At 39.5% G+C, this 21,440-nt stretch overlaps 2 protein-coding genes across 3 annotated transcripts in view; one reads left to right on the top strand and one right to left on the bottom strand.

The window, feature by feature from the left end:
* The window catches only part of LOC124805146 (odorant receptor coreceptor-like), a 275,309-nt gene that overhangs the window by 233,146 nt on the left and 20,723 nt on the right, over nucleotides 1-21,440 (top strand). The window contains exon 7 of the mRNA XM_047265615.1: nucleotides 2,321-2,383. Within this exon, the coding sequence (XP_047121571.1) occupies nucleotides 2,321-2,377 (57 nt within the window). The 3' untranslated portion in view covers nucleotides 2,378-2,383. The remainder of the gene's footprint in view (nucleotides 1-2,320; nucleotides 2,384-21,440) is intronic.
* The window catches only part of LOC124805145 (elongator complex protein 1), a 134,097-nt gene continuing 132,565 nt past the window's right edge, over nucleotides 19,909-21,440 (bottom strand). For both annotated transcript variants that reach the window (XM_047265613.1, XM_047265614.1), the window contains exon 14: nucleotides 19,909-20,054. In XM_047265613.1, the coding sequence (XP_047121569.1) occupies nucleotides 19,981-20,054 (74 nt within the window). In that variant the 3' untranslated portion in view covers nucleotides 19,909-19,980. The remainder of the gene's footprint in view (nucleotides 20,055-21,440) is intronic.

Here is a 21,440-nt window from a genome sequence, read left to right as displayed (position 1 = left end):
CCAATATCCTCCATGCCCAAGACTTTGTGGCCATGGAATGCTACCTTTCCCTAACCTTTCCCAACATCCTCCTGATTCTAAAACCCACTACCTCTTCTCTGCAGTCCCCCTCTTCCTCTGTTCTACTTCTTCCTCCCAATCAACTTCTCTATGCCACTCGTGCAGCACATGGACCACCACCTCCCTGCACTGCCTGCACCAGAATGAGCCCACAGGTACCGCATACCTGTTCTGTGTCCCTACTACCACTCTCTCCCAGCCATCATTCATTCCATCCTCTAACTCTCCCTCCTGCTTCCCACCATCTTCCTCCTCTCAACCAACACAACTCATCATCCCAGTAGAGCTGCACGTCTGGGGAGTTCGGTGGCCAGCGGAAGTGTTTGAACTCAGAAGAGTGTTCCTGGAGCCACTCTGTAGCAATTCGGGATGTACGAGGTGTTGCACTGTCCTGCTGGATTTGCTCAAGTCCATGGGAAGGCACAATGGATATGAAAGGATGCAGGTGATCAGACAGGATGCTTACATACGTGTCACCTGTAAGAGGTTCCATATCACTTCAGCTGCACACGTCTCTTAACATTATAGAGCCTCCACCATGTTGAACAGTCCCCTGCTGACACATAGGGTCCATGGATTCATGAGGTTGTCTCCATACCTGTACATGTTCGTTTGCTACATACAATTTGAAATGAGGCTCATCCGACCAGGCAAAATGTTTCCAGTCAACAACAGTCCAATTTCGGTGTCAGTGCACTCAGGTGAGGCATAAAGCTTTGCGTTGTGCAGTCATCAAGGGTACATAAGTGGCCTTTCACTCCAAAAAGTCCATATCGATGATGTATTGTTGGATGGTTCACACGCTGACACTTGATGATGGCCCAGCATTGAAATCTGCAGCAATTGGCAGAATCGTTGCACTTCTGTCATTTTGAACGATTCTCTTCAGTCATTGTTGGTCCCATTCTTGCAGGATCTTTTTCTGGCCACAGTGATGTCAGATATTTGATGTTTTATTGAGTTCCTAATATTCATGGTACACTCGTGAAATGGTTGCACGGGAAAATCCCAACTTCATCACTACCTCAGAGATGATGTGTCCCATCACCTGGGCGCCGACTATAACATCACATTCAAACTCACTCAAATCTTGATAACCTGATATTACAGCAGCAGTAACTGATCTAACAATTGCACCAGACACTTGTTGTCTTATATAGGAACTGCCAATGGCAGCGCCATATTCTGCTTGTTTACATAACTCTGTATTAGAATATGCATGCCTATACCTTGGCATTCCAGTGTATATGAGGAAAGTACCAGGCAGCTGTGTCTTGAGAATGTCTTTATTGTCTGACAGGACTAGTTTTCACAGCACATTACTGCCGTCCTCAGGCCCCAGTGCAGCCAAAAGAATATTAGAACTTCTTTGTGCATCTGTTGTGGAGTCCTTGTCATTAGTACACATGGGCTAGCTTTCCTTGCAGTCTCCTGAGGAAAGCTAGCCCAAGTATACTAGTGACAAGGACTCCACAATAAATGTGCAAAGGAATTCTACTACTCTTTCGGCAGTGTCGGAGTGTGAGAATGGTGGTAATATGCCGCCGAAACTAGTTGTGTGAGACAATAAAAAACATTCTCAAGACGCAGCTGTGGTGGCACTTTTCCTCAAATAGTTTCAGTCTTGTTCATGTGCCTACCGAAAACTCGATTTGGTTTAATAAAATCATATAGCTCGTAAGATTCTCGCCTTATAGTTCTGTTCTGTTTTGATGGTTGCACCAGACAAACAATTTTAATTTAGTTAATATATTCCGGGTTGGAAAGGAACCTTGTCATGCTAGAGGTTGGATGCCAACCACAATCAGATATGATTTTTACTGATAGCGATGAATGTTTTAAGATGAATATGCTGATTTATTAACATGTGGCACTCAATAAGACCCACTTTTACATTCTATCATTTGATGATATACATTTTCATATTCATTATATGATCTCTCGGATACACATCTAATGCCAAAGTGAGATCACCAGCCACTACTGTAATTTAAACAAACCCCTCACAGGTGCTACTGCACTGCATTTTATTATTATGACAACATACAACATACCTTACAAACTCTTCTGACTTTCAAAAAATATTCTAAACTAACCCAGGCTTTTTGCTGAAGCTACTAACATTTGGGCATCTGGATCACTGGTTTTGAACAGCATCTATCTATACTACTATACATGTCACTGAGCTATTATTTCAAGATGTTAGCTAACATTTATTGGAACTTAGAACTGAATAACACAAGTGATTCCTCTTTTGCAGATGCTGAGCCGATCTTTTTCATACTTCACAGTTCTAAGACAAATACGAGATGGATAATGAAAGGTATGTAATTCCAATTGAACTGTAGTATTTTTCATAAAGAGTAAATAAAATACTGAGAGTGATAAAAAGGATAGTTGGTACTGACCATATAGCGGAGATGCTGTGTCGTAGATAGGCACAACAAAAAGACTGTCGGAAAGTGAGCTTTCGGCCAACAAGGCCTTTGTTGAAAATAGACAACACACACACACACACACACACACACACACACACAAAAAAAAAAATCTCTGGCTGCTGAAGGCAGACTGCGAGCACCAGCACATGATGGGCAAGGCAACTGGGTGTTGAGGGTAAGGAGGGGCACGAAGGGAGAGGAATAGCAGGGTAGGGGTGGGGAAAGGTATAGTGCTGCTCATTACATTCCATCCTTTGTCTGAGGTTAGTAAAATAATAAATAGTGACTCCTATGCCGGTAACATATTGTGACAATGCATAGGCAGGCATTCTACATTTATACTCTGCAAGCCACCCAGAGGAATACCAGTGTTATACACATATCAAAAATGTTTCCCAATGGCAGTTAAAACGGAAAGAGTAAAAGTAGAACATACCTAAGCTGAAAATTAATCACATATATACAGAAAAAGTGATGACAAATGTGAACAATCACATGTGACAAACCCAGCAAGAAGTTCAAAATGTAAAAAATATTTAATCATGATCTACAATTTAAAAAATGAACAGATGTAGAGAAGAGAAAATAGTCAGACAGAAAAGCATACTGAATTTCGTGGAAAATGAGCAAAAGGGTGAGGGGTCCACGAAAAAAGAATAAAATTTGTAATTCTTTTCCTAGTATAGTATAGTATAGTAGCCAGAGAGGAGCACTGCTAGACTGGAACCATTTGTAGGTGAGTGTGTGCCCACAGTTCATACAACACAATGTGACATGTAATCAAAGAGCAAACATTGTTGCTGGCAGAGCGAAGAAAGCAGATCATAAATATACAGCAGTAAATGACATTCACACAGATACCAGACCAGGAAACACTTATAGCCAGAGTCCACTTGGCTGTTGGAACACTACAAATACCCAGAACCAGAGGCAGCATTTATTGCAGCATTCTATCACAAACACCTGTTTCAAGAGCCGTGTAAAGTGCCGATGTGCATCTTTACTGATAAGTAGCTGAAACTACCAGCAAACACACATGACTTGCTGAAGGTGTCATGTGGCCTTATGACAGGAAACAAGAGCTCACACGTATAGGCACTAATTTGTAAGGTAGAAAGCACAACAGAAGTTATAGAGAAGCACCCAGTTGAGAGTAATTATCTGCGAGAGGAAATCATGAGAACTGGAAATGAGCTAACTCAACATAACGACTTAAGCTCCAAGCTAATGGTGTCCAACTACTCAAAGCAATCAACAAATTCAACATTGTGCTCAAAAGCACACCTGCTTCTTAATGGTTTGAGCCTGACAATTTCTTGACAGGACTGAATGAAGCTCATGAGTAGTGTGTGCACAAAATAACTAGAGCTGTATCTGCACAAATGGTATGATAGGGTATGATACAATGGTAGTGGGGGCTACTTCATTGCAGATGGCCATGTGTGTTGAAGGGGGGCGCAATTGAATAGCTGACTCCACGCACAAATGCGAATCTCGCCTAACTTGTAAGCTACAGCACCTGAGTCTGCAAATGCTCGTGTTAACATGTTACATCAATACAATCAGTAATTCAAAAAATATAGGTGTCCATAGTCAATAGTTTCTCTCTAGAGTACCAAATTGAAATAGTTGCAATCACAACATGTCAACATAAGCACAAGAAGTCCAACCAGACACTGCCAAAAGACAGTCTCATAAAACAAAACAAAAATGTAGTGGAACACATTTTGCTTACTGTAAACTGTCTGTGTAAAAATGAGAATTGTGTGTCACATCAATATTGTGTGTCAGTCCCCTGACAAGCTGATTGTCAGTATTACCTAAATATAACTTTTTTTCCCTTCTTCCACATCATTCATGAAGTAGTGAACCTTTGGGAAATACTTGTAGTTGTGCTTTCCCTCTCCTTCATTCTCTTTATTGTGTGACTGGAATAACTAGCAGTTCCAGCCACCCTCTCAAGCACAGCTTTTGAATGAGGTTTTTGCTCTCTTGCTTGCCCCTTCTGAAATAAATATAATGGCACTGTACATAATCACTTGAGTCTGATAATAAACAACATGACGTCCATATTACTGGGAGTTGGAACCACTCTCCTGCAGACATCATATAACAATATGTTGAAAACGACCTCTCACTACCAACATTACTCACTGGGATTGTTTCTATTACGGGCTTCTGATTACCAACATACCTTAGTGACTGCATGTCGTTGCTGCCAACTTGCACATATGTAAATAGAGAATTGCCAACTTCGATACATCATCCAAAAACTTCACACTGTAAACATTATAAAATTATGATGTTTGGCAGATTGGTTAGGGTGAGTACGTCACCATTTCTACATTTTACAATTCTGTTGTGTGGCAGTTGGCAGCGCAGAAAAGCCTGAATTTTGCTGATTCACAAAGACTTGGCCTCATTCTTTCTATAAAAGTAATAATAACTGTTGGAGCAGGAGGGTTGGTTCTGAGCAAGCACGAAGGAATTATCTTCCTTCTCAGCTACATTTCATTACTTAAAACCACATCCATGTATTTTTAGTAACACTAGAAAAATTGCTGATCTGAAGCCATGCAATCAAACTGGCACCAATGTTAAGTTAAACCTGTATTTCTTCCCATCAAAAATGTGTAATATTACATAAATCTGATACATATTTGTTCATCCACACTCTCAGCTCTGGATGAACAACTTTTTCAAGTGGAATAGCAGTTTCAATGAAAGCTGGAGTTGATAAAATGAATTCTTCTTTATCAGTTCTCACTCGTTTCGTCAGTGCTCTGACATCTGTGATATTAACTTCGCTTTTGACACTTGTCGTCATCAGCACATTCTTCTTGCTATACTTATGAGAAGAACTGTCATTAGTATGTTTTAGGCATGTGTCCTTTCTCTGCCACTCAATTTGCATGTTGCTGTATTTACACGTGAGTATCTATCTTTCCAGTTTTGCCAAGCATGTAACATCCTTCTGATAAAAATTCTTTATATCAAGAAAAACTGTCACTACCGTATTAATAAACTCCAGCATGCAGACAAATTGCAAAATATGAGACCGAATGCACCGGCGATCAGCAACAATTTCCAACACTCAATACACGGCCACATCAAGTAATGCGCTGGGACACTGCTAAATGTCTTGGGCGGGAACTGTAGTTAGCAGTACTCGATATGATACAAAATATCAATGTATATCAAAGGGGTGTAGAACTGATGGTTACTGGTATTCAAAATCGATTGCTGTAGCTCAAATTGTATTTCCACCATTAATTTCACATGATGTGATTCCACACAATTTCATTAATTATTTCACTATTTTGCTTAAAGGTTGAGCAAAATTTGTAAAATTTCAGAAAAATTTTGCAATTTCACACTTTGCCAAAACTGGTGACTCTACATATTACACGCCATTGATATTACTCAGCTGACTTTCCCACTTCGCTGACATGAGTTGCAACCCTCTGCTGTTAGAGAGCTTCGAACTGTTATCATGCATCATGGCAGTGTGTAACTTAAATATGCTGATGTGTGAAGAAACAGTGCAATGTTATCAAGTTTCTACCGTAGAAAATGCCTCCGATTGATATCCATAGAAGAATGAAAGCTATACATGGTGATGATTATATCAACATCAATAATGCGTGACACTGGGTTATTCGTGCTTGCAATGAAGGAAACCGTGGTGCTAACCTAAGTGTGTGTGACAGAGCTCAGAGTGGACAACAGCGTAAGGCAACAGACGAGACTTATCAGAACTGAGTGGATGAACACATCAGAAAAAAATCATCAGATAACACAGACACGGCTTTCATCTAAGTGTTGCTTATCACAAGACTGTGTACAGGCTACACATGCGGCAGAGAAAACTGTGTGCACAGTGGATGCCTCAAACGCTCACTCGACGTCTGTCAATAATTTCGTGTGTGTTTTTAAGTGTGAGTGTGATGGATTCCTTAACAAGACACCAAAAAGTTCAAGGTGATGCCATCAGCAGGCAAAGTCGTGCCAATAGAGTTCTGGGATGTTCAAAGCATGTTGCACTTGGAATTCATGCCTAAAGGCAACAGCATTAACACTGCAAGGTACATCAAGACCTCCGAAAAATGAAAGCACGAATTCAATGGGTTTAGCCATGCATGGTGAGCACCTTATCCATGAGCATGTCAATGCCAGACCACACACGTGTGCTGCGGCATCCGCAACAATCTGACACCTGGGGTTCACTGTCATCGATCACCCTCCTTACTGTACCAACTTGGCCCCATCCAATTTTCACCTGTTTCCAAATCTTAAAGAACACCTTTTAGGACATCCCTTTAATAGTGATAAAGCATTGCAAGCAGAGATGGCGTGGCTCCACCCCCACAGGCAAACAGTCTTCAGTGGCGGCATCAATAAACCGGTCTCTCATTGAGAGAAACATATTTGTTACCAGGGGGACTATTTTCATAAAAAAATAAGTAGACACAAAGAGTAACAATGTAAAATCTTAATAAAGTTTGTTTTATTTAGAGAACTTTAAGAATTCACACACACAAAATTCGGAGGCATTACTTTTCAACACGCTCTCACACACTACATCAGCCATGTTCCAGGGGCCCACAGAGAGGGGCATGGGGCATGTGGCATGTGGATAGAAGTAAAAGGTGTACATTTTGTTCAAGAACAATACAATGACAGGATGTATACACAGACAAGGAAAAAGATCCCGGATTTTTCCCAGATTTCCCAGCTAAAAATACACTTTTCTCCTGGGTGAAAAAACACTTTTTCTGTGTTTAGTGACAGTATATTTTCCCTTGGAATTGCAAAACTTATCAATCCTTTGAATGGGTATGGTTTTACACATGGGCTTAGAATTTCCCGGCACTTTAGAAAATGAAACTCAGTGAAAAAAATAAGACATGTTCTGGAAATATCTTTGATGTGCAGCAATGTGTATGCTGCGTATTTTTGTATTAAGAAAGTATACATTGGAATTCCACCAAACACCACATGTTACTTTCCGAAGCGATGCGCTTTTGTAGGCCAGTCATAGGCCATGTCACGTGATCTCGCTGCCAATGACAGCGGATATTGAGAGCACAGGACACGTGATGTAGTCAGCCAACAGCAACATCAATGTTAAGTAGAACGAATGCACAATCACGGAAAGTTAATAGTTTAAATTAATATACGTAGTGTTGCTACAAGAAAAGCAAAGCTTTCACATATATTACTGGTCTCTAAGGTTAATAAGCAGCAAGAGATGCTAAGTTTTCGCATATAATGTTGATCTTTTTTGCACGTGTTACACTTTAAGATATATCACACAAATGTGCCAGTAAAATTTTTAATATTGACATAAATGTCTGATCTTCAGGGTTTGAAATTCTTCTAAATGGCTTGTCATCAAAGAGTTGATTTTTAAATGAGAGTCAAATGCTCTGTGATTTAAGAAATTCTTGGTAAATTCTTGCACAAAGTTCAACTTACATAAAAGGAGCAACTCTTTTCAAACCACCATTCGCTATATTTTCCCGCGACATGTTAGAAATAGGTTCGTTTTAGAAGTTGCCAGAGAGCACCAGGTAACAGGTGCCACCCCACTTGTGAAGCTGCCATGACGTAGGAAGCCCGTAGGTACGTGCGTGTGAAACATTGACATATCATACATTATGTCACAAAAGAAACAAGACATCAGAGGATACTCAAAGAGCATTAGAATTTCGTGAACTATACTAAAATGTGCACATTCAAAGTGCATACTTAAAGTGTACATTTGTATGTCCTGATTACCAATGAAGTAGACCTCGACATGATATTAAGCTTTTCAGTGTGGGTTTCAGGGTGTAAATTTTCTTGGAGCACCGGTACTGTATTATACCATGTTTGGTTCTTTATTATGGAATAATGCCATACATGCTAGAAGATGAAAACGTGCACTTGAAATGCAGCGAACAGTTGAAACTAGCCAGTACTGTGGAATTAAACATTTCATTTGAAATACATTGACTGCCTCTGTGGAAAAGGATTAATAAAAGTCAAATTTCTTTAGCAAACAGACAAAAATAACTCCACTGTTCTGCAAGGCAATTAATGTTTGACTATCAGAAAGGTGGAAATAAAATAAAGTCTGAAACTAAAAACATATGTTAGCCTTCCACTATTATGTGAATGTATTTTAATTCACTTGATAGTTCCAGGCCACAGATAAACAGTAAAATCACTAAATGTAAACATTGGTCACATGGAGACTAACCATTATAGCTCAGACTGCTCTGCGCATCAGCCCCAGATCTACGAGATTTGCTAACCAGGTCAATACTAAAAAAATTGAATTTTCAAAAATATGTTCATCTTGTAGTGCACACATTTCTGAAAGTCTGAAACATAAAACATATGTGTTTGAGGAAATGTAAGACATGTTATTTGGTCTTAAGTTTGCCAAAGTGCAATGCCATACCTCTTCATACAGCATTCTTCTATCGCACGTCACTGTATTTCGCTCCGTGGAATTTAAACGTGTATGTTTTGTAATGGATGCCATCAAACTATATTCAGGACAGTGGAAACTGAAATGTCCTGTGGTGCCTCTCCTGCTCCCAGTCAGCCAGTTTGACAGCCTGCCCCTCTTTAAAAAAATTAATAGCGGATAGGATTATTTGTAATCGGGAGAACAAGAACTCTTCAGAAAATTTGCACTCTTTATTGCCTATGAGCTAATAACTTGCTGTTCTGTGTGACATAAAATTAAATATAGGATACATAAAACCAATAAAGACAAGAGACAAGCAAGAAAGTATACATTTTCTCAATCCTTAGCTCCTAGCATTTTTTTTCTCTCTATTCTTGCTACAGCTTTACATGGCATGCTTTCTTTTGTGCGAAACAATGTATTACCTCGTCAAAGTTTGTCAAACGTTTTGCTACACGAAAAATTGAAATGTCGTTATCTAATGCTGAAAAAGCTGTTAATACAAATAACACCCAAAACTGGTGTGGTTTCTTGATCTGATTACATTTATTTTGTCACTGTCTGCTAGATAAAATAAAATAGGCCTTTCTAATATTGCAGCAATTTTGTAACACACACCAAATGAATGAGACTATCTTGGCACAAATGGTCATTTTTATAACACAACAGAATATAATTCACGAAGTACCAATATCAAATGCCTATTTGGCCTAGTACAAGCAAAAAAGCTGTATGTTGGGAAGTAGTTTCACATTTCATTCACACGCACCAGTTTCTCAAGCATGACATCGAAAAGTAGTATTACGAAAATTTTTATATAAATTTGGAATGGTCTTATTCTTTCATAGTTTGTGTGATGTCCCCGTTTCTTCTCCTTCCTCGTTCTAACAAACTGTCTTGTCATCACCAATTCTGTAGCTGTTCCTGCCATTGTCAAAATTTGTTCGCAGATTAACTTCACTAACCCTGCCAGAATCACAGGTTTAGTTATCTCGCGATTATTCTCTGGTTAGGTGCTGTTACATGTTCATACAACATGTATTCTGTGTTACTTCCAGAATAGAACTTAAACAGCTACTAGCCGGGCACTGTACAACTGGTCATTACTAATGTAGCGATCTGGCCAAAAATTTTCTGCCACAATTTCATTTTCTTGGATACACCAAGAAGATAATACGATAATACGTAATCTTTCTCACCTGTTATTCCTGTTAGTCTTTATTTCAATTCCGGTAGTCTGAATCTATAGATTTCGCTAGTAATTATAACAACGCTGATCATTCGCAAACCCAATCAACCACATAATCAGACAGCATTGGCATTCATCCATTCAGCTTTACTCTGCTCAGCTCGTATAGCTCCATCCCCGTTTGTCTGCAGAAAGTTTATTTCTAGATGCGACGAGGATTCTCCTGACACAGACATCACGTACACTATGCATGCATTCAAAAATCAACTTACGATTCATTCAGAAATCAACTTAAAATGTGTTCAAAAACGAACAGGGATGTGTTTCAAAATCATATGAATAATCGATAGATCAGCGTGCGCTGGATGCTAGACACTTTGTGAAACAAGTTTTTTTTTTCCTCAAGAATATGAATTTGGCACCCCCTAGCTGCTTGCTGTGACTGCTTGCACAGCCAACAGCCACATTCCTGTAGCTAGAAGCGGGAGAATCTACTACTCAAACGAGACTCAACTGCGCATGCGCCTGCTCGTAACTGCTAAAATGAATCTAATGTAAACAATTGTGACTTCACGCACATTGGAGGCAATTTGTTGTAATGAAGCATTGCATAGTCTTTCTAAAGCCTTTGACACATTTTGCTGTTGGCAGACGCTTGCATGAGCACTGTGTGTCGTCGTCGTATATGGGGCATTTCCTTTGCAATTTAAGTTATTTTCGATTTTTTCTCTTGTTTATGTTTTATTGTTAAAGTATTATTCTGCAGTAGTGAGATACAGTAATATACTTTGTTAGAATATCGGTTCTTACCATTCAAAATTACAAAAATTTAACAGAAAACTAAAACAATGAAAAATTCCCAGAATTCTAAAAAATTCCCGGATTTTTTCCAGATGACAAAATTCCCGGATTTTTTCCAGATGACAAAATTCCCGGATTTTTTCCAGATGACAAAATTCCTGGTTTTTTTTCCAGATCTCTCGGTTGTCTCAGGTCGTATACACCCTGAATGAAAACTTGCATTTTAGTAATTTTGCTATAATGAGTGATGGTGAGTAAGCACATTAGTAATTTCACGAGATGTCTGTGTATAGTGCTATAGAAACGTGGATAAAGAAATGTACGCAGGACCAGTATGTAGACATGTAATAAATGCGTTTCTATTATTTTACTGTGCGTCGAATCAGAAAGTGCACTATATTTTATAATTATATTTAAAAACTGCCTCGATTCATTACATTCATGCAGAAGTAGTTTTTAGTGATTTCTCTGGCTCACCTAGTACTGGATGTGAGATTTTGCCAACACAGTAACACATACCAATTGTTTCTCCCTTCCATTTTATTGTGTAATGGTGCCTACATTTTTGCTTCACTGCTGTTTTGCTCCATCCCCGTTTGGCGACTTATGATTGACATAGTCGGTTAATGGATCATCGTCAAATGCAATCTCACCAAAAGCCTCCAACGTTCCACATGTAAAGGTATGACACACTGTTTACCATACAGCCTTTAAATGACACTGTCATTGTAAGTCTTCAAAAGTCTTGGAAGCTGTACAGGACACATGATGATCAATGTCTAAAATGCGATGAGCTTGTGGCTGTTCTAATGTCTTTGTAGCTCTGAAGACCATCTGACGCCCTACATCCAAGATTTGGTAAATGTGAGAAAGCTCTGAGGTTACTTGGAATCAAGTAACTTTTGCGGCTTGAACTCTCTTCGAACTGTGCAGTAAATCACATTTATGTTTGCGAGGCTTGTAGTAATAGTTTTAAATATGGCTCTCATGCTTACTGTCCAATTCTACTGTTGTATGTCCACGAAAACTCTCCAGTTATGACAGGTGGTGTAAGAACTCAACATCATAAACCACGTGCACAACAACATTGGATTTACACTGTCATGGAATGATCTATCTATAGACACTTTAGTGTCACCGACAACTGCACCAGTGTCATCTGCATGCCATTCACATACACCATATTTAAAAACACTGATAATACTCAGGAAGGTACAACTTTTTAATGTGGCTTATATATTTCCTCAGGATTTAAGCTACCTTTATATCAAATACCATCAGAATCGGTTCAGTGGTACAATCATGAAAACATAACAAATTGAGTTACTTTTGCAATTAATAATATTGGTATTAATAGAGAAGTATGGATTATGTATTGATTACATTGAATCATATTTCATAAAACATATCAACCAATAAAAGCATCTGCGCAGCTATGATAAAGTTCAAAATTGCTGGAAGTAAGTATCTTTTTCAAAGATTACATAGTTTTCCGTAACTGTGCCATATTCTTCAGATCAATAAATATCTTGTACTACACACATTATAATTTAGCTTATCTTCTTCATTAGGGTTCAAGCTATCTCACAACAAATTTCGTGGATATTGGTTCAGTGGTTTAGTCATGAAAATGTAGCAGATAGAGTTACTTTCACATTTATAATATTCAGTGCTTTTTTTTTTTCTAAAAAAAAGTTTGAGGGTACTCCGACATTGGATATAATGTAGCAAAAATTACTTATAACTGAACATTGGATACCACCTGTCTGCTTTTAGCCATTATGTCATCAACATCATCATGGTAGCGGGACCATAGAGACTCAGCGTTTGAGTGTACACATACCCATTTAGCACTACCATCGCTCACTATTAGCAGGCGAGGGCACTACATGCTTGTCGAACTGGCTGCCAGCAATTCAGTTGTCGAGAACAGTTGCTGCAGCTTCGAAATGCTTGAAAAGTCAATGACATCGCTTTTCCCACCAAAAACTGCACTGATATCGTTCATATTGCAATTACCAACACGGAAAAATTACATAAAAAATTTATGTCCGTGAAATAAATCTTTGGCACTCTTCAAAGTTCTCAACATTGTAAAAAAATTACTTTGTCGACGAAAAAGTTTAGGGGTACACATCCCCCAGCGTTCCCCCAGAGAAACAGCACTGATAATATTAATATGGAAGCATGGATCGACATGTATTAAACACGTTGAAGATTGTATAAGCATTGTATTCTAATTGTTATCCACGATTGCACTTGTGTATCAGCAAAATGAAATGAAATGTGTGTGGGGCTTTATTTTCTGGGGGATCACAGTTGGAATGTTTGAGAGCTGGGTGCAAGTATTTTTATTTGACATGATTTTGGTGACTTGCATGTTGATAATGATAGTGGTGGTGGTGGTAACACACACATCCGGACACGAGCAGGGAAGAAAAAACCGACCCGGGTGGGAACTGAATGCGGGATGCTGTTTTTGAGAAAAAGCAATGCTAACTACACGACCACAAGTTTTTCACACAAAACTGAATGCAGTGAAGAACTCGCAAGTGATGCATGACACTCACCAGCTAAAATGCGATGGGTTTGTGACTGACATTAGTATGGGACTATGAATTAAACACGTAAAGTACTGTATTGACTACGCTGAATTGCATTATGTAGGACATAACAAACAATAAAAGCATTTTCAAAAATATGACAAAATTCAAAAGTGAAAGAGTAAATACCTTTTTTAAAGCGTAATTATTGTTCCATATTTCATGTTATATTCTTCAAATCAATAAGTATGTTGTACTGCACACTTTCTAAAATAACCTATATTCTTCCTCAGAGTTCAAGCTATCTCTACACCAAATTTTATCAAAACCACTTCAGTGGTTTGGCCCTGAAAAAGTAACAGAGTTACTTTTGCATTTATAATATTAGTACTGACTGCCATATCACAGTGTGCAATGTTTTTTCTTGTTGGTTTAGGGTTTTATGTAGCTGCTGGCCCGCTTCGAAGCTGCACCAGAACACTTCATGAGATCCATTACTCAATGTAATATCTGATGTATTTACCTTCTTCTTTCATCATAGTTGATCCTCTTGAAGTAGAGGTCTTGGTAATCAGCGCCTCTGAAATCACATGTGTAGCAATACAGCTGTTATTGGAACAAAAGAAGATAACGTCTACTCATATGACGAAAAAGCATATCCACTACTTTTCTTTTACAAATATATATTTTATTCAACGGTTGTACAAATCATTAGTGTGACTCGTGAATTCGAGTAGAATACAATCTTTTTATATGACATACGCTTTGAAGGATCAATATAACAAACCAGTTCACAATATATTTCACTTGTACAAAACCACCCTGTCTTTTGTTTTCATTCTTGCAGAATGTGGTTGGCTCTTTGACGGTGAAGCCACTGCCAAGCCACAATGTCAAAATGTAAAAGGCTCCACCAACAGTAGGTGAAGCTGTTTATTTGTCTTCACATCTTGCTGTTTTCTCGTATTCCACACCTACCATTTAATGTGTGCTCACACAAAAACAAACACCTGCACACAGTATATGTTACGCGACTTACTTCATACTTAATATAATAGAGGGAAACATTCCACGCGGGAAAAATATATTAAAACAAAGATGATGTGACTTACCATACGAAAGCGCTGGCAGGTCGATAGAAACACAAGCAGACACATACATACACACAAAATTCAAGCTTTCGCAACAAACTGTTGCCTCATCAGGAAAGAGGGAAGGAGAGGGAAAGACGAAAGGAAGTGGGTTTTAAGGGAGAGGGTAAGGAGTCATTCCAATCCCGGGAGCGGAAAGACTTACCTTGGGGGAAAAAAGGATGGGTATACACTCGCGCGCGCACACACACACACACACACACACACACACACACACACACACACACATGTACAGACACAAGCAGACATATTTAAGACAAAGAGTTTGGGCAGAGATGTCAGTCGAGGCGGAAGTGCAGAGGCAAAGATGATGTTGAATGACAGGTGAGGTATGAGTGGCGGCAACTTGAAATTAGCGGAGATTGAGGCCTGGTGGGTAACGGGAAGAGAGGATATATTGAAGAGCAAGTTCCCATCTCCGGAGTTCGGATAGGTTGGTGTTGGTGGGAAGTATCCAGATAACCCGGACGGTGTAACACTGTGCCAAGATGTGCTGGCCGTGCACCAAGGCATGTTTAGCCACAGGGTGATCCTCATTACCAACAAACACTGTCTGCCTGTGTCCATTCATGCGAATGGACAGTTTGTTGCTGGTCATTCCCACAAGATCAACACCTTCAACCCATTACATGCAGTCTCCCATCCTTCATCAAAGACACCAACCACTTTCTCGAACGCCTGGAATCTTTACCCAATGTGTTACCCCCGGAAACCATCCTTGTAACCATTGATGCCACTTCCTTATACACAAATATTCCGCACGTCCAGGGCCTCGCTGCAATGGAGCATTTCCTTTCACACCGATCACCTGCCACCCTACCTAAAACCTCCTTCCTCATCACCTTAGCCAGCTTCATCCTGACCGACAACTTCTTCACTTTTGAAGGCCAGACATACCAACAACTAAAGGGAACAGCCATGGGAACCAGGATGGCCCCCTCGTATGCCAACCTATTCATGGGTCGCTTAGAGGAAGCCTTCTTGGTTACCCAGGCCTGCCAACCCAAAGTTTGGTACAGATTTATTGATGACATCTTCATGATCTGGACTCACAGTGAAGAACAACTCCAGAATTTCCTCTCCAACCTCAACTTCTTTGGTTCCATCAGATTCACCTGGTCCTACTCCAAATCCCATGCCACTTTCCTTGACATTGACCTCCACCTGTCCAATGGCCAGCTTCACACATCCGTCCACATCAAACCCACTAACAAGCAACAGTACCTCCATTATGACAGCTGCCACCCATTCCACATCAAACGGTCCCTTCCCTACATCCTAGGTCTTCGTGGCAAACGAATCTGCTCCAGTCCGGAATCCCTGAACCATACACCAACAACCTGACAACAGCTTTCGCATCCCGCAACTACCCTCCCGACCTGGTACAGAAGCAAATAACCAGAGCCACTTCCTCATCCCCTCAAACCCAGAATCCCCCACAGAAGAACCACAAAAGTGCCCCACTTGTGACATGATACTTTCCGGGACTGGACCAGACTCTGAACGTGGCTCTCCAGCAGGGATACGACTTCCTCAAATCCTGCCCTGAAATGAGATCCATCCTTCATGAAATCCTCCCCACTCCACCAAGAGTGTCTTTCCGCCGTCCACCTAACCTTCGTAACCTGTTAGTTCATCCCTATGAAATCCCCAAACCACCTTCCCTACCCTCTGGCTCCTATCCTTGTAACCGCCCCCGGTGTAAAACCTGTCCCATGCACCCTCCCACCACCACCTACTCCAGTCCTGTAACCCGGAACGTGTACACGATCAAAGGCAGAGCCACATGTGAAAGCACCCACGTGATTTACGAACTGACCTGCCTACACTGTGATGCATTCTATGTGGGAATGACCAACAACAAACTGTCCATTCGCATGAATGGACACAGGCAGACAGTGTTTGTTGGTAATGAGGATCACCCTGTGGCTAAACATGCCTTGTTGCACAGCCAGCACATCTTGGCACAGTGTTACACCGTCCGGGTTATCTGGATACTTCCCACCAACACCAACCTATCCGAACTCCGGAGATGGGAACTTGCTCTTCAATATATCCTCTCTTCCCGTTACCCACCAGGCCTCAATCTCCGCTAATTTCAAGTTGCTGCCACTCATACCTCACCTGCCATTCAACATCATCTTTGCCTCTGCACTTCCGCCTCGACTGACATCTCTGCCCAAACTCTTTGTCTTAAATATGTCTGCTTGTGTCTGTACATGTGTGTGTGTGTGTGTGTGTGTGTGTGTGCGCGCGAGTGTATACCCATCCTTTTTTCCCCCAAGGTAAGTCTTTCCGCTCCCGGGATTGGAATGACTCCTTACCCTCTCCCTTAAAACCCACTTCCTTTCGTCTTTCCCTCTCCTTCCCTCTTTCCTGATGAGGCAACAGTTTGTTGCGAAAGCTTGAATTTTGTGTGTATGTATGCGTCTGTCTGTGTTTGTATCAGCCTGCCAGCACTTTCATATGGTAAGTCACATCATCTTTGTTTTTAAATATATTTTTCCCGCGTGGAATGTTTCCCTCTATTATATTTACTTCATACTTAATATTATTCTGTTACAATCACCTTTTTTTGTACTACAGAAAAAGTGTGAAATAATGTTTGACTAAACAGCATGTAAAACTGCAAGTGCTAATGCTAATTATGAAATAATCTAGAACAGGTTACATAAAATAGACACACATTTAGGATGAGGTGAAAGAAAAGGCAAGACATAGCAAAACAAGAAGCAGGACTCATGCTATTAGGGGATGATGATGATGATAATAATAATAATAAATCAGACATAATGTCTGAGAAAGGAAAGAAATAATAATAATAATTTCATATGGCTCAGTGGCCTGGTGCAAGTCTTTCTGCTGGACACCAATTTGGCGACTTGTGTCTCCCTAACCTATCTCAGATATCCAACTGGAAAAAGCGGAACTATGGTTTTAAGGTGGAATCTGAACCACATGTTGTTTCTGGCGACTCTTTATTTCGTTTGAGAGATGAAGGCTATGTTAGAAAGAAGACTGAAAAAACAGTGATCTGACTGAGACTCAATCCCGCAACATCTTGGTTTGCAGGCACGCACTTTACTGCTACTGCATCTATAGGTTTTGATGAGTGAGTCTGCGAGTATCAAGATATGTGACATATATTATCAGATCTTTTGTTTGCACTGACTTGGAAGTTTAACATTTTTACACCACCAAGGGCCTGCTGACCTTAGTGCCTGATACAAATTTCAGCTTCATATCTATACCTGTTCCTGTGAAAAAGGTGTCTTAATAGTTGAACAGACAGAAAAAAAGAACAGCAAAGTGATTCTCTAACAGTTTCGTTTTTACCAATTGAGGAACAGAATCCTAATGAAACGAAAATCAGGAACAAAATAAATAATGTGTAATGGAACATATTTGGATAGGAAAAGACGATAGGCAATAATGTAAACATAAATTAGGATTTTAGAGGAAGTCCCCAGCTAAACAGTCATGATGTACCAATGTAACTACATAAATTTTGCACTGGGGAGAAAATTTTGTGATTGTGGTTGTTTCCTTTACAGAACAATGAGATTCAGTAACTAACAATTCTCCTTGGGGTATGAAATAATAGTCTGAAACTTATCCATTATTACAACTGTAAGTTCCATTTTTTGATAAACTATTTACCCTACTCTTGTTTGTTCAGTCAATTATAATGACTGAAAATAGCCTTCTTGTTGCTTCATAACATTTGTACAGCAATTTTTCATACTAAATTCTTCTGCATGTTGAAAATATCATTTTGTTGTGCTTAATTAGTATTTTCCCTCTTGTTGCTCAAAATTCTCTCTCCGCTCCGACACTTTTTTGTAAAGCAGCCAGAAACAGCTCAGAGCTGAATGTAACTTTGTACACGTGCAAACCACCAGCATATATGTAAGTGTTTAGAGTTGCTATTCTCTGTGAAAGAGTGCATTAGTATTGTTCATCTTTAGTACTGTTATCAGGACTGATAGGGTACATCAGGGTGTGAACAGCTTTAGATTCTGACTGATTATTATGAAACCCATGGCAATGTTGCATACTCTGGTGAGCCAGCAATACCGACGCCTGACAAGAGTTTGGAAGGGACAACATTGTGGGTCCCCATTTGGCTAGCTGGTCAAACTATGCAATATCCAGATTTGAGGGACATTCAGAAGTGACAGTGGTGAAATGTTAGACAGTGAAGGCAGGCATTCTCATCATGGTTCTGGTCAATGACATCTGATCACAAGGGAGGATTGCCGTATGGTGCACCAAGCACATCATAACACTCTCATATCTGCCTCTGTAATAAGAGAACACACAATGGACCCTGCACATTCTGCACCTTCCTGTACCATTCTTTAGCAAAACAATATCTATGCTCCGTTGATAAATGGTGTCGCACTGCATTCAGGAATGAATCCCAGTTCTGCGCTATCCTGAATGAGCATTCTCGGCGAGTACTGTGGCAACCTGGTGACAGGTACCTTTCTTCATCTGTTCTGGAGAGGCACAGCAGTGTTATTTCTGGCTGCCTTATGTGGGGAGCCATTGGTATGACTTCCTGTCACAGCTGGTAGTGAATGAGGGAAATCAGAAGGCAAATTGGTACGTCCTATGCGTTTCCTCCCATGTGACAATATTGTGGTGCCATTTTTCAGCAGGACAACACTTGTTCACACACGGCATGTGTCTCTATGAACTGTCTACGTGATGTTGAGGTATTTTTGTAGCCAGCAAGAGCCCCAAATCTATCCCTGATAGAATATGTGTGAGACCAACTTGGACACCAACTCTATCCCAGTAGCAGCATCCAGGTTATCAAAAACCAGTTATAACAGTTGTGGGGCAGCTTCCCTCAGGAGAGGATTCAATGACTCTATGACATACTTCACAACCAAAGGAAAGCAGGAAAGTTACAGATGAAGCACAAGCTCAGAGGATGGGGAAGAAAATAGGTTGTGCCACTTTTTAAAGGTACTTTACCGACATACGCCTTGAGAATTTTAGGGAAATCGCGGAAAACATAAATCTGAATGACCAGACAAGTTATGAACTGTCATCATCCCAAATCTGAGTCCATTGCCTGGCAGTGTAATAGCACTTTTCAACAACACAAATTCTTTCAGTTGGCATTGGTTAAGTATTAACTTTGTTTTAAATTACTACACTTTAACTTTTTTATTTTCACATATCAGCAACAATTCAAAAGATGTTCATGCTAATCAAAGGAAATGTTGTGTGCTAGATACATGAAAACAGAGAATGAAAATATAAAAAATAGCTAATTTAATGAATTAAAAGAATTTATTTACAGTTATCATACATAAATTAACACTCAAGCATTATTTTCCAAGATCTGCAGCTTCCACTGAGAACCTGTCATTGTAGGAGGATATCTGACATGGGGTTCTGGAACAAATGAAACATAATTATACAGAACTGTTTATAACCTATAGGTACAATTACAAAAATGTAAATTAAATAGCCAACATATGTACATATTCCACGCCACTGATGATGCCTTGCAGAAAATAAAGGCGAAACGCGTATGGCACTAAAATTGTGTTTTATTCAGTTGCTGTCAGACGTTCCATAAGTAAAAATTATCAATATACCGTAATAATTATACATCTTTAAAAGCAGTTCCATCCTTGTCCTGATCAACACACTATTCATTTCTTTTCATGGACGAACCAAGATCACAAAAACATTTTTAAAATCTTGTCAAGTAACTTAATATAGTGAAGCAATACAGGTATTTCAGTAAAATCAGTGAAATAGTTATTTTTTCCTTGATACAGTTTATCACCATGTGTGTGTCATTATTCTAATCAAGGCAGATCTTGGCATATAAGTGCCACAAACTCGAGCAGTGAAAAATAAATGCATGAAAAATACCAACAGTACAATTGCTTACTGATTAGAATGACGACAAACAAAATGTTGATGACCACCAGCCGAAGTTGAAACAGTTTACATGCACAACCGAAGTTGAAACAGTTTACATGCATGTAAGAAATAGAGATTTGGGCTGTATTCTAATAAAACACACTGATGTAAGTAACTTTTTTATGCAAAATAAAGAATGGAGGAACACACACACACGCTAGGGGAATGGCGAGGGTGGATATCCTGTATTGCATTTATCGGTTCCCAAAATGTGGAGAAGAAAAGGAAAGGAAATTGTATAATAGAAGAACATCACGTACAGCAAAGCATTTTCATCCATTCAGAATTCAAATTGTCCAACAATTAATATCAATTGATTTAGCAAAAATGATAATACTTTGCACAAATTATAAATGAGTATCACACAACTACAACTTCTTTCAAACACAATAACATCACAATTATGAAGTCCATAGCCAACTAAATGGTTATATCATAAAACAAAAATTTAGATACTGAGCAGAAGAAAACCTGTGGTTACTGAACACCAGTTACCTTTGCAAAGGAAGGTTAAAAGCATGACTTGGACATTGTTCATTTTGCATTTTAGGACCAACAGAATTTTTTGAATGTGGAAACAGGCATGCTATTATGGTGAAATCTGAGCATTATATGAAAATACTCAATGACTATCTTTCTCAGAATTGTGCTGTCTAAGATACCAGCTTTGCACAGTTCAATGAGATGGTGTGACATCTGATGTGGCACAAATCACCAAAAACAATATGAGATATGTTCCCATTAGCTGTCACATCGATAAATGATGGCAACAGTCGCACTTCTGGCTCACTACTAAATTCATCCACAATCCACAACTTTTTACACAAATATTTTTGAAGCTCAAGA

This window comes from Schistocerca piceifrons, chromosome 7 (genome assembly GCF_021461385.2).
Source record: "Schistocerca piceifrons isolate TAMUIC-IGC-003096 chromosome 7, iqSchPice1.1, whole genome shotgun sequence".
Taxonomy (NCBI): domain Eukaryota; kingdom Metazoa; phylum Arthropoda; class Insecta; order Orthoptera; family Acrididae; genus Schistocerca; species Schistocerca piceifrons.
Note: the sequence above shows the minus strand (reverse complement) of the source record. Positions and strands in the feature narration are given on the sequence as shown.